Source organism: Papio anubis, chromosome 18 (assembly GCF_008728515.1).
Source record: "Papio anubis isolate 15944 chromosome 18, Panubis1.0, whole genome shotgun sequence".
NCBI lineage: Eukaryota > Metazoa > Chordata > Mammalia > Primates > Cercopithecidae > Papio > Papio anubis.
The window spans coordinates 12,167,913-12,187,431 of NC_044993.1; the positions used below are offsets into that span (position 1 = coordinate 12,167,913).

Genomic DNA, 19,519 nt, shown 5'->3' on the forward strand with positions numbered 1-19,519 from the left:
AGGTCAGCCCTTCCACCAGCTGGGCCAGCATGCAGAGACGTTTAAAAGGGGAAGAGGTCCTAGGTTTAGTTTTGAAAGATTTTGAAATAATCATTCACATGGGCCCTTTTACGAGGACTTCCCTGACTACCTGCCTCCCCACCTAATATGCTGGACTGCCCATCTGCTTGTATGAGCAAACACTAAAACGTGTACAAGATAATGGTTCTGTTACCTATTATCTCTGATGTAGGGCATGATATTGGCATAATCACAGACACCGTTCACTGCAGGCTCTCTTGGAGAGCTAATGATTGCATAGATTATCTCATTAAACTTCACAGCAACCTTGGGAGGGGAGATGATTTGCCAGTTTTACACATGAGGAAACTGAGTCTTAGAGAGATGAAGCAGCTGATTAAGATCACCCAGCAAGGTGCGGAAGCTAAGATGCAAACGTAGGTCAGTCTCAACCCAAAGACTCTTACCTCTATGCCATCGTAGACATAAGTGAACATACACTCATTCGGGGATTGACATGAGTAACAACACATTCTTTAACTCCATATTTAATGTGCTTTGCATGTTCTAAAGCCCCTGCATGCAATGACGGTGATATTGAATTCTTATTGAATTGCTGAACATCTGGTTCTGTTCCAAGTGCTCTGCATCAGTGGTTCTCAAACTTGAGCACGCATTAGAGTCTCCTGGAGGGCTCATGACAACACAGATTGCTGACCCCGCCCCAAGGTTGTGTACCACCCAATCACTTACTGTCGTTTTTCTCTATTCTCCTTCTCACTTATCATACTCTGGTCAGTTTGTCAAATGCCCAGGTCTCATGTTGTTGCCCACTCTTTTATTGAGATGGAGTAACTCTCTGTCGCCCAGGCTGGATGCAGTGGCGCAATCTCGGCTCACTGAAAGCTCTGCCTCCTGGGTTCATGCCATTCTCCTGCCTCAGCCTCCCGAGTAGCTGGAACTACAGGCACCCACCACACGCCTGGCTAATTTTTTTTGTATTTTTAGTAGAGACGGGGTTTCACCGTGTTGGCCAGGAAGGTCTTGATCTCCTGACCTCATGATCCGCCTGTCTCGGCCTCCCAAAGTGCTGGGATTACAGGCATGAGCCACCACGCCCGGCTGTGTTATCGCCCATTCTTAAAACACTCTATCCTTTCCCCCTTCATTCCCTTCACCTCCCATTTCCTCCTCCTCCTTCAGACATCAGTCCTCAGTTTAGTCCCTGAGCACAGTCATCTTGGGTCCTCTAGACCAGGCGCTTACATCCTCATGTTCTGCGGCAACTTTTACTCCTCCCTCTAGTACCAATCACCACTGCCATCGATGACTAATGTGCCTCTTTATAAGTCTGTATCATATCCACAGGACTGCAGGCTTCAGGAATATGGGATGAGACCTGAATTTGCTCACTATGGAATACCCAGAGACCAACACAGTTACCCCCCAGGCTTGTACTTGACAGATGCTGAAAGAAAGAGATGGGGGTGGGGAGTGGAGAGAAAGAGAATAAAAGTGACAAAGAGAAGGAGGAAGGGAGGAAGGAGAGAAAGAGAGAAGGAAAAGAAGAAGGAAAGAAATAAGAAAAAAAGAAGAAAGGAAGGAGAGAAGGAAACGGAAAAGAGAGGAAGGGAGACAGAAACACAGAGAAAGAAAAAAGGGAGAGAGAGATGAAAATGGACAACAAGACAAAGGAACAGAGAGAGGCAGGGAGGCAAAGGAGGGGGGAAAGGGAAGGAGACAGGAAGTATAGATCAGTTTGTTGGGGTGGGATGGGGAGAGGGACAAAGCTTGTCTGAGGGGCAGGGAGTGCTCAGATTTCATCTCTCTATCCTGTCGTGGAGTTGGATGCCCAGGCATGTTGAGAGTAGGGGGCTGAGTGCAAGGAAAAGGGAAACCGACAAATTTGCCACGACGTGAGCTGCAAAATGAACACAATCACAGTGACCAGTGGTCAGCCTGGGTGATGGAGGCGCCAGGGCCGACAGCCTGGTGGGGGTCGCTAAGTACAGAGACCACGCGCCTCAAAGGCAATGAGGCTGCTTCTTGCTACACACCTCCCTTGCCCAACTGAAGTGATTTTTCTTCTTAATAAAGGCAATAATAAAAGCAACTGTGGCCTTTTGGGTATGTCGCTGGGAAAGTGGACGGGTCCCCAGAGCCATATAAACCCAGCCAAGAGAAGTCCCTGTGTTTGGAGTTCTCAGCATGTATCCAAGCGGCCAGAACTGTAGAGCTAAATTTTCCCTAAAGTCCAATTATTTCATATGTGGTCAAGGAAAGCGATGTTTGGAAAGGGGCTTGAGACAGTCTCACCAGTTCATGAGAGCATGGAGCAGCGGCTGTCAGGGAAGATAGACCAAGGGAGCTGAGATTGGCTTTCTTTGCCTCTACCTCTAGGTTTCAACTGTCAGCCTAACCTGTTTGCTTTTGGCTGTAAATGCCAAAGTGTCGTTGTGTAACATCATCTAATGAGACAATGATAATAATGATATAATAGGAATAATTCCAGATAACATTTGAATATGTGCCAGGGAACCTCTAAGTCCATTACAAGATCCCCTTTTCAAAATGCCATTTAATAAGGATACAATAGATATAAGACCTGTTCTTTACAGATGAAAAAATAAAGTCCAAGGAAGTTAAAGTACTTACTCAAGGTCTCTCACCTGGAAACCAGAGAAGTTGGCATGAAAACCAGCTCTGATTCCAGAATCTGGAACCTAAAGTTTCATACCATTTTTATAACGTACATACTGCTGGTTACGGCCCTTTTCTGTCTTCTTTCCCTTGATTCTTTCATTTCTTCTACAAACATTTCTGAAGTAGCAGCAATGTGCTGGGTACTGAGCTCAGTGGTTGGGATACAGGAGATGAAGTGTTCACACCATCCCTGCCTTCATGAACACAATAGCCTGAAGTTTAATTTATAAACACAGCAGCCTGAGGTTTAATTTCATAGATGCAGCAGCCCGAGGTTTAATTTATGGACACAACCGCCTGAGGTTTAATTGCATGGACACAGGAGCCTGAGTTTTAATTTATGGACACAGCAGCCTGAGGTTTAATTGCATGGACACAGGAGCCTGAGGTTTAATTTCATAGATGCAGCAGCCTGAGGTTTAATTTCATGGACACAGCAGCCTGAGGTTTAATTGCATGGACACAGAGCCTGAGGTTTAATTTCATGGACACAGCAGCCTGAGGTTTAATTGCATGGACACAGTGAGCCTGAGGCTTAATTTCCCAGCAGACAGCAGCCTGAGGCTTGTTCGTATGGACACAGGAGCCTGAGGTTTAATTTCATGGACACAGCAGCCTGAGGTTTTTCCAATTGCATGGACACAGGAGCCTGAGTTTTTAATTCTATGACACAGCAGCCTGAGGTTTAATTGCATGGACACAGGAGCCTGAGGTTTAATTTCGTTGCATGCAGCAGCCTCGAGGTTTAATTTCATGGACACAACTGCCTGAGGCTTCTTAATTTCCTCATGGATACAGCAGCCTGAGGCTTTAACTCTATGACATGCAGCCTGAGGTTTAATTTCATGGACACAGCAGCCTGAGGTTTAATTTCATGGACACAGGAGCCCTGAGGTTTAATTTCACAGACGCAGCAACTTGAGGTTTAATTTATGAACATGGGAGCCTGGGGTTTAATTTCAGGCAGATAGTTAACATCAAGGTAGTTCCAAGCACCAAATCTGCCTGACCCCTTGAGAGATCAGCTGTGTCAACTAAAGATCCTCCCCACTTCCTCAGCTCCTGGGAAACCTCAGGCTGTCCTCAACTCATGGAGGGGAAAGTCCACCAATAAGACCCGTGGAGTGAAATCCATTTCATCTCACCCTAGGCAGAGGCACGGCTTCTTTCAGCACTGCCTACCTGTCAGCACAGCCTAGCACTTAAAAACATGGGCTCTGTATTCAAAGAGAGTTCACATGCCAGCTCTTCCTCTCTATAGCTGTGTGACCTGGAATAAGTTACTTAACCTCTCTGTGTCTCAGTTTCCTCTGTTAAAATGAGATGCCATAGTCTCTTATAGACAATGTATGGAAATTATTGAGCTCAATCTACTTTAGCTCTTCTGTCTTCCTGAGCTTATATATTTATTCAACGAATATTGCATGAATAAATCCTGTCACAGAGGCCAAATTCACCTGTACAATATTTATAATAAAGTTAGTTCATTTGAGCCAATCATGATTTACTGTCAAGGAGATAAAAACAATTAAAATAAAGAATGAGTGATGCTTTTTCAGCAATAGACACGGCTTGGAGAGGTGTTTTTAGATCTATATATTTTTTAACCTAAGGCATTTTGCTGATAGGAGGAATCTAGTCATGTGCTGTGGGCATCAGAGATTTCTGGGAGCAGGGAGGTGGGGCCCTTGTTCCACAACATATCTCAGAAATGTCCTTGACATTTCGGAAGGCAAGGGTCTGTTTCCCAGGGTCAGCAGTTAGGGAAAGAGGGTCTTAATCACTGCAGTGAGTCCCCAGCCACAGCCCTTCTTGCTGATGTGCAGATGCAGTTAATCCTCATCACTTTGATTATTCATGAAAGACCTGATAGAGCCATTTAGTTCTCTTTAAAGTTTCAGGCGTTCTGTTTCCCATGATTGCAGGACCCTGGGGACCAGGTATCTGGCCATAGTGAAATCTCCCTTATCCTGGGGCTCATGGTGGGACAGGCCGAAGAAATGAGGGAGGTGCAGATGTTTCTGAGGCCACCATGTGGTGTAGTGTCAAGAGCACTGAATTGGGAGTCTCTAGCTCTCCATATTTGAGTTCAAATTGGATCCTCTGACTAATTAACATTATAGCCTAGAAAATTACACTGAAACTCTTAGTCTCAGAAATCAGCGGGTGTTTAGTCATGTGCCAAGCACTGCCCCAAGTTCATAAGTAATACCTAAGGCTGGCACTAATATCATCTGCACTGTACAGATGAAGAAACTGAGTCTGAGTGTGGTTAGGAAGCTGGAGCTGGGACTAAACCCAAGGAGTCTGACTTTAGAGCTCATACTCTGTTCTCTTCTCTGTCACATACTATTCAACAGGAAAGATTTTAGGAAGGTTAAATGAGCAGCTTTCGGTTTTTCTTGAGACAGAGTTTTGCTCTTGTTGCCCAGGCTGGAGTGCAATGGCACTATCTTGGCTCACTGCGACCTCCACCTCCCGGATTCAAGTGATTCTCTTGCCTCAGCCTCCCGAGTAGCTGGGATTACAGGCATCCACCACCATGCCCAGCTAATTATTGTATTTTTAGTAGAGATGGGGTTTCGCCATGTTGGCCAGGCTGGTTTCGAACTCCTGACCTCAGATGATCCGCCTGCCTTGGCCTCCTAAAGTGCTGGGATTACAGGTGTGAGCCACCACGCCCAGCCATGAACAGCATATTTGAAGAGCCTAGTACATAGTACTTGACTGACAAAAGTGCGTGTATGTCTTAATTCCCTTCCAGCTCTGAGATCCCACGCATTGCCTGCTAGTTGGGGCTTTGAAGGAAATGGACTCAGCATAGCTGGACCATGGGATGATGGATGGAGTGATGCTGGGACAGCCACAGGGCCCATGAAAAGGGGACCTCATTTCATGAATATTACATACCAGAGGCAGCCAAAAAATCTGGGAAGAATATTCAGACTGTTGAGAGAACCCCAAGACTGCTTAATGGATTTAAATTTACAAGATCACTAGGAATGATATTTCCTCCCCCTGGGATTAACTCAGTTGACAGGGCTGTCCTTAGTTGAGCAAATAACTCTTCTAGAGTATAGGAAAAAAATGGCTTGTGACAGCTTTTTGATTCACAAGTATTTACTGCATTTACTACGTGGTAGGGACCAGACACAAAAAGAGTAAGAACCAGTTCCGTTTCCCAGTTTGAATGACACTGGGAAATGCCTCATCCATAATGAATAGAATTTGATCATTGAGTGGCTGCCAAATTTAACTCCATCTGAAAGTTAAGCTCTGCTTTCCTTTCCAAGGTCGATGGTCCAGCCCAGGCTGTGGTGATCAGAGAAGCTTCTCTCGGCCTGCTTAGTGTTTTCCCCAAATGTCTTAGCTGGATGCCTGTCGAGAAAACCTCATCTGAGCCCGGTGGAGATCCAGGGATGCTTCTTCCAGCCCTTCCTGTGACTTGCAATTGGGGCCAGACTAGAGAAGGATACAGCTGTCTTTAGGTTGTCTCTAAACTGTCCTTATAGTAGGGAAAGCGAAGACGACATCACGGCAGAGGTGGATAATATGCTTAGAGGTGAAAGAATCTGGAAACTCATTTGCCTTCATGGAATCCCTTGGCTAAAATAGTCTGTCTCTCCATGTTTCTCTCCAACTCTTTATCTTGGAATAACTTTAGTTTTACAGAGAAGTGGAAAAGACAGTACAGAGATTTCCAAGATACCCTTTGCCCATACTTCCTTAATGCCAACCTCACAGTGCTATGGTACACATCCAAACTAAAGAAACAACACTGGTACCAAATGGTTAACTAAACTCCACACTTTATTCTGATTCCATCCGTTTTTCCATTAATGGCCCTTTTCAGTCCAGGAAACCACATTTTGCATGTATTTGTCATGGCTCCTTTGTCTCTTCCCATCTGTGATGGCTTCTCAGTCTTCCTATGGTTTTCATTACCATGACAGGGTTGAGGAGTACTGGTCAGGTATTTTATAGATTCCCCTCAATTTGGGCTTGTACTGTGTTTTATCGTGATTCGGTTGGGGTTATGGGTTTGGGGAAAGAATATCAGAATATCTCATCATCTCAGGGAGTTTGACACATACATGGAAGCAGTACCTTTTTTGCATCAAATATTTGGACAGGAGTAATTCAATAAACATTTATTCAGCCACTGGTATGTGCCCACTACGATGAATATAAAGAAACCTCTCCCTCCCTTCTGCTGTCTCTCTCCTCTGCCTCATCTTCTCTCCTTACCATTTATAGATTATATGTCAGGTATTCTGCTAAGCCCTTTGTTTCTCACTTAATCCTTACGTGAGGTAAATGTTACCATTTCCATTTTATAGAAACTAAGTTCTTTGCCTAGCGTCCCCCCCGCACCCCTGCACCCACCCCCTGCCCGTCCCCCCATTAAATGACAGAGCTGAAGACTGTATTCAGTTTGCCTGGCTTCTTCTTACCAAACAACACAGCCTTCAGTAGATAACTCTGCCCATGAAATGTTGCTGGGAGGATGAACCATGTATTATTCTGTTCTCAGTGTTAATAAAGAAATACCCAAGACTGGGTAACTTATAAAGAGTAAGGGGTTTGGCTAGGTGCAGTGGCTTACACCTGTAATCCCAGCACTTTGGGAGGCTGAGGCACGTGGATCACCTGAGGTCAGGAGTTAGAGAACAGCCTCGCCAACATGGTGAAATCCCATCTCTACTAAAAATATAAAATTAGCTGGGCATGGTGGCACGCACCTGTAATCCCAGCTACTCGGGAGGCTGAGGCATGAGAATCCCTTGAACCCGGGAGGCGAAGGCTGCAGTGAGCTGAGATTGCACCATAGCACTCCAGCCTGAGTGACAGATTGAGACTCTGTCTCAACAACAGCAACAAAGAATTAGAGGTTTAATGGACTCACAGTTCCACATGGCTAAGGAGGCCTCATAATCATGGTGGAAGGCAAAGGAGGAGCAAGTCATGTCTTACATGGTGGCAGGGAAGAGAGCTTGTTCAGGGGAACTCCCCTTTATAAAACCATCAGATCTTGTGAGACTTATTCAGTATCACAAGAACATAGGAAAGACTTGCCTCCATGATTCAATTACCTCCCACTGGGTCCCTCCCACAACACGTGGGAATTATGGGAGCCATAGGTCAAAATGAGATTTGGGTGGGGACACAGCCAAACCATATCAAACCATAAACAAATAAAAGGCTGTAAGGATTCTCCTATAGCTTTTATTAAAGGGCTAAGGCTACCCAGACAAGAGAGGACAGCATGGCTTTCCAAAGGATCTGACATCTGAATTGGGAGAGAATACCATTTTGGAAAGAAAAAAACAGCATGTGAAAAGGCACGAAGTTCAGAGCTTCAAATTTTGCTTACTCTGATGCTATCAGATTACATTAGGAGTACACCATAAGATAAAGAGTGTTCTGAGTAGAGTGAGGTCAGAGTGGCTGGAGGGGAGAGTGCTAATCTTGCCTTATCTTCCCTGAGACAGTTTCTGAAAAGGCACAGAATAGAGGGGCATCTCATCTCCCTCGAGGGTCTGGCTGGGGGTGGTGGAGCAGTGACAGCATCGAATGGGGTCGGGAAGCCGGGGCACATGCTGGCACCTAGGTTCACTTCATCTTCTCTAACCATCAGCTTCCACTTCTGTAAAATGGGAACGATGCTTGCTCACTGCCTATAGTAATCTCTGCTCAGATGATGTGATGATAAAGGTAAGAGGACTCTGAAAACTACAAAGCATCAGATATCAGACACAAATGCAAATAACCTCACAGGAACAGTAATGCCACTCTCCAGAAACTGGGTACACCCGCATCAAGAGGCTCAGAGTCACAGCAGCCTCATCAACAAGGCTCATTAAACGGGACTGGCAACAAAACTCTTGAGGTCCCAACATGAGTCTCGTTCTGTTACTTAATCTGTTATTTTTCCTTTAAAGGATTGTGAGCCAATTTTCAACCACTTCCTAAAGATCTTAGTAAGAGCATTGCCATTTGGGGCCATCTGGTCATGCTATTGTCAGACTAAAACAATGTCCTCAAAGATATGACAGAGCATGGAGGCAGTGGGCAATTCCAGTGAGAGTGTAGCCTGCTCTGGACTGAATTACATTTCCATGCTGTATTCAAGTTTCCTTAAAACCATAGCTTAGTTGGATATTCCTCACATGCTGTCCGCAAATTCCCCATCCCAGCCTTTGATGAAACTCAGGAGTCTTGGTGCCATTAGGGCTACACACTTTACATAACCCTATTTAGGAAATTTTTGCCCCAGCTATTACTAGTTTAATCTTCTTTGTCATCTTACTGACATCAAGTTAGGAAATGTGTACCTGGGCCAGTCTTTTGGATCTTGAAAACATCTATGCTGAGCCCTGGGTAGAGGATGAATAAATATTTGTTAAATGACGGACTAAAGAATCTGGGCTGGCTCTTCCAACATTTTGGGCTGTTGAATGGAAAGAGGTTTTGGAATCAGCCAAATTGGGGTAGGAATCCTAGTTCTGCAATTTGCTGCTTTTATTTTCTTCAGGCCTCTGTGGGCTGGCCATAATGAAAAGGGAGGGAGAGAGGCAGCCCCCAGGGAAAGTGGTAGTATCAGTTTCCCGTACGTGGTAACAAATTAACACACACTTAGTGGCTCAAAACACAGATTTCGGATATTAAAGTGCTAGCGGTCTGAAGGGCAAAATGGGTTTCACTGGGCTAAAATGAAGGTCTTAGCAGGGTTGTGTTCCTTCTGAAAGCTCCAGAGGACAGTCCATTTCCTGCCTCTTCCAGCATCTAGAGGCCACCTGCGTCCTTGGTTCACAGCCTCCTCCTCCATCAGACCCAGCAGTGTAGCTTCTCTCAATCTCTCTCTGATTCTTCAGATTCCCACTCCCACCTTTTTTATTTTTTGTTTTTTTATTTTTTGAGATGGAGTTTTGCTCTTGTTATCCAGGCTGGAGTGCAATGGCGTGATCTCGGCTCGCTGCAACTTCTGCCTCCTGGGTTCAAGTGATTCTCCTGCCTCAGCCTCCTGAGTAGCTGGGATTGCAGGCATGCACCACCACGCCCAGCTAATTTTGTATTTTTAGTAGAGATGGGGTTTCTCTATGTTGGTCAGGCTGGTCTCGAACTCCTGACCTCAGGTGATCTGCCCACCTTGGCCTCCCAAGGCGCTGGGATTAGAGGCATGAGTCACAGCGCCCGGCCCCACTCCCACCTTTAAGGACTCTTGTGATGACACTGGGTTATCCTGAATAATGCAGGATAACTTCCCTATCTCAACGTCCTTACTTTAGTCATACCTGTAAAGTTCCTTTTGTCAGGTAAGGTAATATGCAGGTGCCAGGGACTCACTGGTCTCTCCCTGTGGGGGAGTGTGATGGTGTGGGCTGTCTTCAGGACTCCTTAGATTTTGTAAGACAGTGCCCAAGCCATCCCAGCTCAGTGGAGTGCTCACATATGTGGATCTGCACTAGGCCAAAAGTCTCTTCTCTAATAGTAACCTTGAGCTGCCACACACCGCCTATCAAATCTTGGTTGCGAGAAACGCTGTTCAGAGAGACCAGCCCACCTAAAGATGGGTCCAACTGAGCTTTTCAACTCTGTCTGAAGATTAAACCAGACCACATCCTTTTGGCCCCAGAATATATGCTCTCACTACATTTTGCTTTACTTTGTTGCTCTTAGATTACATCATTAGGAGCGCACCCTAAGAAAAAACTTCATGGAAATAGTTGCATTTACTATAACAGCTTTGTTGAGGATGTTTATTGCCTTTCAGCATACGTTTCTTATGAGAAACCACAGAGAAAGAAAGAGTCCTCTGGTCTCCAAAACCAGTGTTAGCTATGGTTACCCCTAGTAACTGCTTTATTTCAATCAAATGAACACTAGTTCACGTGGATGACCATTTCCCCCTATTTTCACTCACTATTAGAAAGCTAAGAGACGAAACTATTGTTCATCTTCAGCAAAGCTTTAGGACTACAGAGCCTGTGCTATGTGCATTGACTTATTTTCCAGTCCTCATTATCCACTTTCCCCAGTTCCTTCACCTGTTTTATACTTTAGTTAGTATTGTTGGTAGCATCTGTAAGCCCAGAATAAAGCATGATAAAAACTTTTTTTATTTTCCAAGATTATTTTCTCTTTTGTAAGACGCAAGCCCCTGATACATTCTTCTTTGCTCCAAGAACAAAATAAAAATAAAAACGTGAAGTGAAATATCATAGGTGCCAATGTATAAACATGAATTCTCAGCAGAACTGAGTCCAGCATCATTGTAAAGACTGAAGCTTATGCTGATCGTATGAAAACAACTCTCTAATGCTTTGTATGCTGAGCACACTAAGATCATAAATGCCAGCATTCTAAATGGCTCGCTTGCTGTTAGCAGATCCACTGGAACTGAAAGCCATTTCTTTTCTACGGGCTGCTTAGTTTTTATTATGTCTTTATTCATGGTCAAAAGACATCAGCAAATTTGCTAAAGTGATTGAAGATATTTTTCTTAAGGCATTCCTAAAGTTTCCTATCTTTGCCTTCATGGTTCTGGATGTGAGCTTGTTTTCTTAGATAGAAACAACAGAAATGTGCTCCACACTATATAGCGTTTTGATAGTTATAGAAAGCCAAGTTTTTCTTTTTTCAAATCAATGGTATGCTAGCAAAACCTCCAGTGAAATATCTCTGAGATACACCAAATCATAAGAGTTTATTTCTGAGTCCATCAAACCACAGAATCAGTGACTCTGAGAACCTCTCAAAGCCTCTAAGATAGAGTATTAATCTCTACATCCACAGAGTCTAGAACATGCTATGTGTTTAATAAATATGTTTTGAACTAGTGGGTAGTACTTTCCACTCTCGGAAACACTAACGTTCCACCCAGACCCCAGTAGACCAATGACAGACATAGTGCTTGCCAGGTAGCGGGCATGCAGTATACACTGAATGACTGGCACTGAGATACAAACAAACCATGGGAGAAATTTCTGCCATCCCTGAAATCCACAGCAGAAATTTTGATTTCCACTATTCTCCCCCTTGGCAGAGACACGCCTGACTGATGACATTGACATGTGCACCCACTTTCATGAATGTACTCAGGTTTATGTATGATTTCTAGTGTGCTAGTACAATCTATGCCTACCTTTCTCCCACTCAAGAAAATATGGTAGAATACAAATTAGTAAGAATGTCATTAATATGGGAACCATCTCCAGTCCACTGCAATTTATTGAAAAAACTAAATCACTGACAAAATGACCATTTTGTCATTTCAAATAATAGCAGTAGTAGATGACTTGTAAGACATCTTACAATGATTGACACAACCTTTTATCATGATACCAAGACTGTTGAGAACGCTTCTCAACAGGAACCATCTCTGAGAGCCACTGTTTCCTCACAGGTCATTTTGGCGACCTTCCAAAACTGCAGAGAAACCATCTCTCAGGCTTATCCTATCCCCAATGCAATCATCTATATGGGCTCTGTTGTCCATGTGAACTCCACCAGAACCACAGTGATGATTCCTACTAAAGGACATAGCTAACATAAGACCTCAGGGGGGTGTTACTCCACTTCCACCATCATGACCTTAAAGAAGAGAAGTTAAAAACAGCTGACTTACCACGCCACCACCAGCTGAGTGCACGAGCACAGACATCCCTTCCCGGAGGTTAGCAACTTCAAACAGCATCACGTAGGCTGTGACGAAGTTCATGGGGAATGCAGCAGCCTCGGAGAAGCTCATATCATCTGGGATCTTGTAGACAAACTCCACTGGTGTGCAGACCACCTCTGCCCAGGCATTGTAATTGACAAATGCCATGACACGGTCCCCAATCTGGGCATGGGGAAATACAGAGTTAGTGGAGACTACCTCATGACAGAGGCTCAAGGAGAGAACAGAATTACTGGGAGCTGGCCGGGTGCTGTGGCTCATGCCTATAATCCCAGCACTTTGGGAGGCTGAGGCGGGTGAATCACTTGAGGTCAGGAGTTCAAGACCAGCCTGGCTGACATGGTGAAACCCCATCTCTACTAAAAATACAAAAATTCACCAGGTATAGTGGCGTGTGCCTGTAGTCCCAGCTACTCAGGAGGCTGAGGCAGGAGAACTGCTTGAACCCAGGCGGAGGTTGCAGTGACCTGAGATCACATCATTGCACTCCAGCCTGGGCAACAAAGCAAGACACTGTCTCCAAAAAAAAAAAAAAAAAAAAAAAAGTTATTGGGAGCTATCCATGGTCCAAACACATTGTTTCTATTGACTCATACACTTAACTCTATCCAAATTTTTGAGTATCACAATCATTTTTTTTAAACGTCGACAAAACATAACTTTAAAAATAAATTTGCAGTGAAAAAGCTACTGTGTACATTTCACAATACAACTGATTTAATGAACCATTGAGAGCTCTATGTTTCTTGTCCACCCATCTTCAGCCACTACCCTCTCCTCTCCAGAACTAGCTAAGTTGGTTAGTTGAGAACCCATTCCTTGAAACTCTGAACATTATTTAGGTGGTAGCAAAAGTCCTGGGAAGTGTCAGTGCACATAAGGAAGGTAGCAAAACGATGCAGAGCCCTCCTTCATGCTTTTGAAACCACCTGTCACCTGGCAAACTTCTGTCCTTCCTTTAGGACTTCTCAAAAGTGTAGTCCCCACAGCCAAGCATGAAGAACTTACAGCCTGGTTGGAGAATGGATTCCTCCTCATGAGAGTTTTTATTTTTATTTTCTTTTTTTTTTTTCTGAGATGGCTGGACTGCAGTGGTGCCATCTCAGCTCACTGCAACCTCCGCCTCCCAGCTACAAGCGATTGTCCTGTCTCAGCCTCCCAAGTAGCTCGGATTATAGGCATGCACCACGATGCCTGGCTCTTTTTCTTTTCTCGTATTTAGTAGAGACAGGGTTTCACCCATCTCTGGTTGTGAACTCCTGGCCTCAGTGATCCTCCCGCCTTGGCCTCCCAAAGTGCTGAGATTACAGGCATGAGCCACTGCATCCGGCCAAGTGGTTTTCCTATATGTACATTTGATCACTCTAAAATCTATGATTTGCTAAACAATCATAATGTACTAGACTGTAATCTTCATTTTGTCAGTTATTTAATCTACATGAAAGCTTAATAGGATATTATTCTTATTATAATATGAAGAAACTGAGGCTAAGAATGGTTGAGTATCTTGCCTAATGACATACAGAGTGAAGCCTGTCTAATTCCAAATATTTTTCCATGACATCACAATGAGCCATGTTTGTATATGAAGCCCCTTCTTGATCTTAGGTTCCAGGCACTGGAGATATAACTGTAAATTAGGTACAGCTCATGCTTTCAAATTATTCATACTCCCTGATATTTTCATAATTTTCATATGGCAAGTGCTATGAGTGATAGGGCTTAGAGGCAAATCTACTTGGAAGGGATAATATTTCAGCAGAGAATGCAGTCTTAAGTCAAAAGCATGAAATTACGATGGCGATGTTTCAGATATTGGTCCAAAGATAACAGAGGTCATTTTTTGGGTGTGGGAATGGTGGGTGGGGTCAAGGGATGTCAGAGTAGCCTGGAGGTGAGCTCTCCCAAAACCTTGGGGATTTTCCAGGTTGGCCAGTTCTGTGTATTTTGGAATACAGCTGCTTCAGCCTCAGTGTGTGTCTGGAACAGGATCCAGAGGACTTGATTGTCCGTTTGGCTACAGGATGGTATAATATAAAGACAACAGACTGATCTTGGTGCCATTCAGACCTGGGTAATGAGGAGTTCAGGTGAATGAGACAGTTGGGGACAGCATCAACAATGTTCTAAGTGAGCCTGGCCACCTCTCTCCAGCTGCCAGGGCAACTCTGTCGGGGCAGGGGTTTGGGTGACCTAATTCAGGAAAGACGCCTGAACCACAGAATCAAATTGCTCTGCCCTAGTGTGTCTTCTGGGGCTGTCGTGACAGCAACAAGAGCAAGGCAAAGTCTAGTCTGTTTGCTTTGAGAAAAGAGGCAAGTGATTAATCAACATGACGATCTGACAGCTGGGCAAGGACATTCTCACTGCCTCCTTGCATCTCCTTTCCTTATCCTTGGGTAGCCTGGCATAAACCTAAGCAGGTCTTCCCCTCTCTGAATCCTCTCCGGACTACTGCAGAGGGAGAAGTCCTTGCCTAGACTTACCTGTATGTTATCTGTGGCTCAGCCCCCACATGCCTTCTTTTCTCCCCTTCCCCAAGCCCCTAAATGACCCTAGACTTCATGGATACTGGAAGGGAGTGGCTCTCCACACTGGTGGTGACAGCAGTCTGTCCCAGAGAGGGTACAATTAAGAATAAAACATCAGCCAGGCCAGGCATGGTGGCTCACACCTATAATCCCAGCACTTTGGGAGGTTGAGGTGAGTGGATCATCTGAGGTTGGGAGTTCGAGACCAGCCCGACCAATATGGAGAAACCCCGTCTCTACTAAAAGTACAAAATTAGCCAGGCATGGTGGCACATGTCTGTAATCCCAGCTACTCAGGAGGCTGAGGCAGGACAATTGCTTGAACCTGGGAGACAGAAGCTGTAGTGAGCAAGATCGCGCCATTGCATGCCAGCCTGGGCAACAAGAGCAAAACTCCATCTCAAAAAATAAAAATAGAAATAAAAATAAAAAACATCAGCTAACAATAAGAAGTGGCAGCAGTGGGTGGGAGCTCAGACAATGGGAGCAAAGGAGAAAGGAACACTCAGCCCCTGTGCTTGTTCAGTATTGACGCCTGTGTCTCCCTTATGGCCATGCTGGAAAAGCAGCAGGAAACACAGGGAAGTGCATGCTCACACCCTCATGCTTTTGTATCTGCTGTTTCTGCAGTTGGCACTCTCTTTCTTTTGGGAAAGTATTGATTTTCCTTTAAAGCTCAGCTCAAATGTTTTCTCCAAAACTTTCCCTGATGACCAACCTTCCCCTACAAAAGCAGAACTGACATGTCTTCTTATTGCTGCTAGTATTTGTGTTTATTGAGTGCTGCCTGTATGCTGGCACTGAGTACACAGTAAATTAAATTACTGCATTTAATTCTGATGACAACCCTATGTGGTAGCTTTTATTGTTGTTCGCATTTTATAGACTGGAACCTAAAGCTCAAAGCAGTTAATAAGCTGCCCAAGACCACACAGTTGTAAGTGGTAAAGACAAGATTTCAGGCTGGGCACGGTGGCTCACGCCTGTAATCCCAGCACTTTAGGAGGCCGAGGAAGGTAGATTACTTGAGGTCAGGGGTTTGAGACCAGCCTGGCCAACATGGCAAAATCCCTTCTCTACTGAAAATACAAAAAATTAGCCAGGTGTGGTGGCGCTTGCCTGTAATGTCAGCTACTTGGGAGGCTGAGGCAGGAGAATCACTTGAACCTGTGAGATGGAGGTTGCAGTGCGCTGAGATCGTGCCAGTGCACCCTAGCCTGGGCAACAGAGTGAGACTCCTGTCTCAAAAAAAAAAAAAAAAAAAAAAAAAAGACAAGATTTCAACAAAAGTCCACCTGATTCCTTATGTAATCCTTCATCATTGTGCAGATCCCATTATAATACTGGCTTATCCTTTTACATGACTAGCCTCCCTCTAAATGGGGAGATCTCAGAGGGCAGAGGCTGGGTCTCATTGATTTATGGATTCTCAATGCATGACCCAACGCTTGGTGCATAGTGAGTGATGGGTTGATGGATAATTACAAGTAACTGAACCTTGTCTAACTTCTCCATGGGTGGGAAATGGGAGAGAATAAGGGAAGAAATTCAATCCTGGAGAAGCTTTCAATAGTCTCATAGGAAACATCTCTAGGTCTAAAGGGGAAAACCAGTGTCTGCAATTGAGTAGAATGCACTGCTAGGGCAGGGGTGCTAGGAGCTATTGTTATTGATAATGATAAATGCCATTTACCAAAACAAAAACTAATATGTTCCTGAATCTGGGCTAAGTGCCTTTATTTACATGACCTTACATAATTCCCACAAGAACTCCATGAAGTTCTTGAAGTTGATGACTAATAATGAACTATTACGGTACCCTTTATACAGATGGGAAAATTGAGGCTGGAGGGTGAAGGAGTCATTGAGGAGCAGAAGCAGAAGCGAAAGGCTTCCAGTTCAGATCTGTCTCTCTGCAGAGCTCTCCCTTGTTCCAGCTAGTTTCCACCTCCTTGGTGTTGCTAAGACAAGCGGTTACTAAGAGGAGGCTATCCTGACTGACGGCTCATGCTGGTTTGAGGGTACTTCTCTTATTCTGCAGGAAAAGATACAGAGACAATGGGAAACACCCCGACAGAGCTCAAGCTTGAGGATGTGAGTATCGATGAGCTTTCCTTTTCTTGGTAAGGGGTTTGGTCTTCAGCTAAATGTGTGTTTTTGCTGATTTTACGGGGATTCTAAAGCAGCACTGGTTCATCTAGCTGGCCGTAGCCTCAGCCAAGGCCACGGTGAGTTTTCTTAGTGCTAATATAGTTGTAGAGGGAGAATCACGGAAACCCTGGGAGTCACCATGACTATTGTCATCTCCTCCTAGCGTTAGGTAAAAGTTCAATCTGACCAGATGTGGGAGCCCACCTCAACCCTCTTGAAACCATTAAAGAAATGGCCTCAGATAGTCTGATTCCAGATACAAATAATTAATTCATTACACTTGAGATAAGTGTTCCAAAGGAAACATAAAGTTACGGGTGCATAACAGGGGAACCTACAAAGTGTGGAAATAATATTGAACTTTTTAGGGTTCAGTCTCCTCAGCTCCAAAATGGGTATAATACTAGTAAAAGGTCCTTGTGAAAACTAAATGGCATAATACACACACAATGCGCTTAACATGGTGCACGGAAAATGAGGAAAGAGCAATACATGTTCGCTCTTTAACAGAACAGATTGGTTCCTGACCTGATGGAATTCACAGTTTAGCAATCAGCAGTTAAATACTGACTCATTATACTTCAGGAAGCAGGAGGAACAGCTGTCTAAGGAGGAAACTGAGGGGAAAGAGAGGCTGTCCCACTGTCAGTGAGTGTCCTTATCCCCGGAAGGGGTAAAGACGAATTGACGAATGTGAAGAATATCATCTTCAGGCCAGGGGCAATGGCCCACGCCTGTAATCCCAGCACTTTAGGAGGCTGAGATGGGTGGATCACCTGAGGTCAGGAGTTTGAGACCAGCCTGGTCAACATGGTGAAACCCTGTCTCTACTAAAAACACAAAAAATTAGCCAGGCGTCATGGCAGGCACCTGTAATCCCAGCTACTCAGGAGGCTGAGGTAGGAGAATCACTTGAACCCGGGAGGCAGAGGTTGCAGTGAGCTGAGATTGTGCCATTGCACTCCAGCCTGGGTGACAGAGTGAGACTCCATCTAAAAAGAAAAAAAACAACAAAAAAGAAAAGAATATCATCTTCAGTGCATCGGAAGATAACTAGGGTGTAACACTAGCATCCTGTTCTTCACAGAATCACAAAAACTCAGACACAGCCTCAGTCCCACAGAGTAGCTGATGGCCTCCAGGGTCAGCACAGAGTATAATGAACAGAATATTTCAACCACCTTGACAGTGGTCTCATGGTCATCACTGCAGGGCTGGCTGCTCACACATCTCTTCTTCGACTTTGCTGCATCACTTCCATTTCATTATCAAAATAGCAAATATGTCCAAGCCATAGGTTCGGCTCCAGCCTCAGAGTGCAGAGGCAGGCACATTTAAAACATATCCACTTCATCTCATTATTTGATTCTGCTAAGAAAAAAAATAATTTGGGTGCAGCCAAAAATGCACCCAAATTATTCCTTTATTACTGGGCCTCCGGTGATGGCTTTTCATCATCTCTTGCCATCTATCAAACTGAGAGAGCTACTCAGTGTGCTGCTGCAAGGAATTCCATCTCCAATATGACTGAAGATCTTAAGTCAAAATTACAGAAGGAATATTAGTGCCAGTTTTCTCCCATATGGCACCCTAACTGGAAACGAGTAGGTGACTTATATTTTTGGTGCAGCCACAAGTCATGGGATGGGACAGAGTTTGAAGGGTGGGCTTGATAGTAAACAAGCCAGGGCAAATTAGCAAAAGATAAGTCACACTGAAAGGAAAAATATACATAATCAAGAACAGTAAGTTCTCCCTCTAAACCAAGTCCAACAATGTCCCTGTTTCCTGTTATATTCTAAAATAAGTGGTTATTTATTCAATGCTCAGGGTTAATGGAGTAAGCTGCATGATCTTTTCTTTGGGGACCATGTGGAGGATTGAAGAGAAGATAGTATTTCTTATGTGCAGCACTTTCAGGGGGAGATAGTGTGCCTCTGGTTACATTGCTTACCTGGGGACAGAAAAATGTAAATTCGTATATAAAAAAAAAGAAAAGGTTCATTTACTGCCTCTTTCTCAACATGTATCTGCTGTCTTATCTGGAAACCATTGGCAAAACTACTGATAAGTGGGATGAGATTTCCAGACATTTTCCGTAATGAATTTGGAGCATATTGATATTTTCACAGGATACTGAGGCTCAGACACACTGAGACTGAGAACCAGGCTCCAATTCCATTTCAAGGGCATTTTGGCACTGCATTTTGTAGAATTCTTCTTTAGTTCTCCTGTCCTGCATTTATTATCGCAGTATTTGGGGGCTGGGAGTAGGGAGTGAAGATCATGAGACTGTAAAGAGGATAAACAAGCTCTGGTGATTTAAATCCGGGTTCTGCTAGTCCTAACTACCCTTCTGACCTCACAGAAAATTACTGAACCCTCTCAAACCTCATCTACAAGGGGATAACAATCTTTGCTTTGCAGGGCTGTGGTGGAGGCTTTAAAAAGA

General features: G+C 44.3%; 1 protein-coding gene across 1 annotated transcript in view; it reads right to left on the reverse strand.

Annotated features, from left to right (window-relative positions):
• Nucleotides 1-19,519, reverse strand: part of VAT1L (vesicle amine transport 1 like) — a 189,783-nt gene that overhangs the window by 140,072 nt on the left and 30,192 nt on the right. Inside the window, exon 3 of the mRNA XM_003917210.4 lies at nt 12,332-12,547. Coding sequence (XP_003917259.2) covers nt 12,332-12,547 — 216 coding nt within the window. The remainder of the gene's footprint in view (nt 1-12,331; nt 12,548-19,519) is intronic.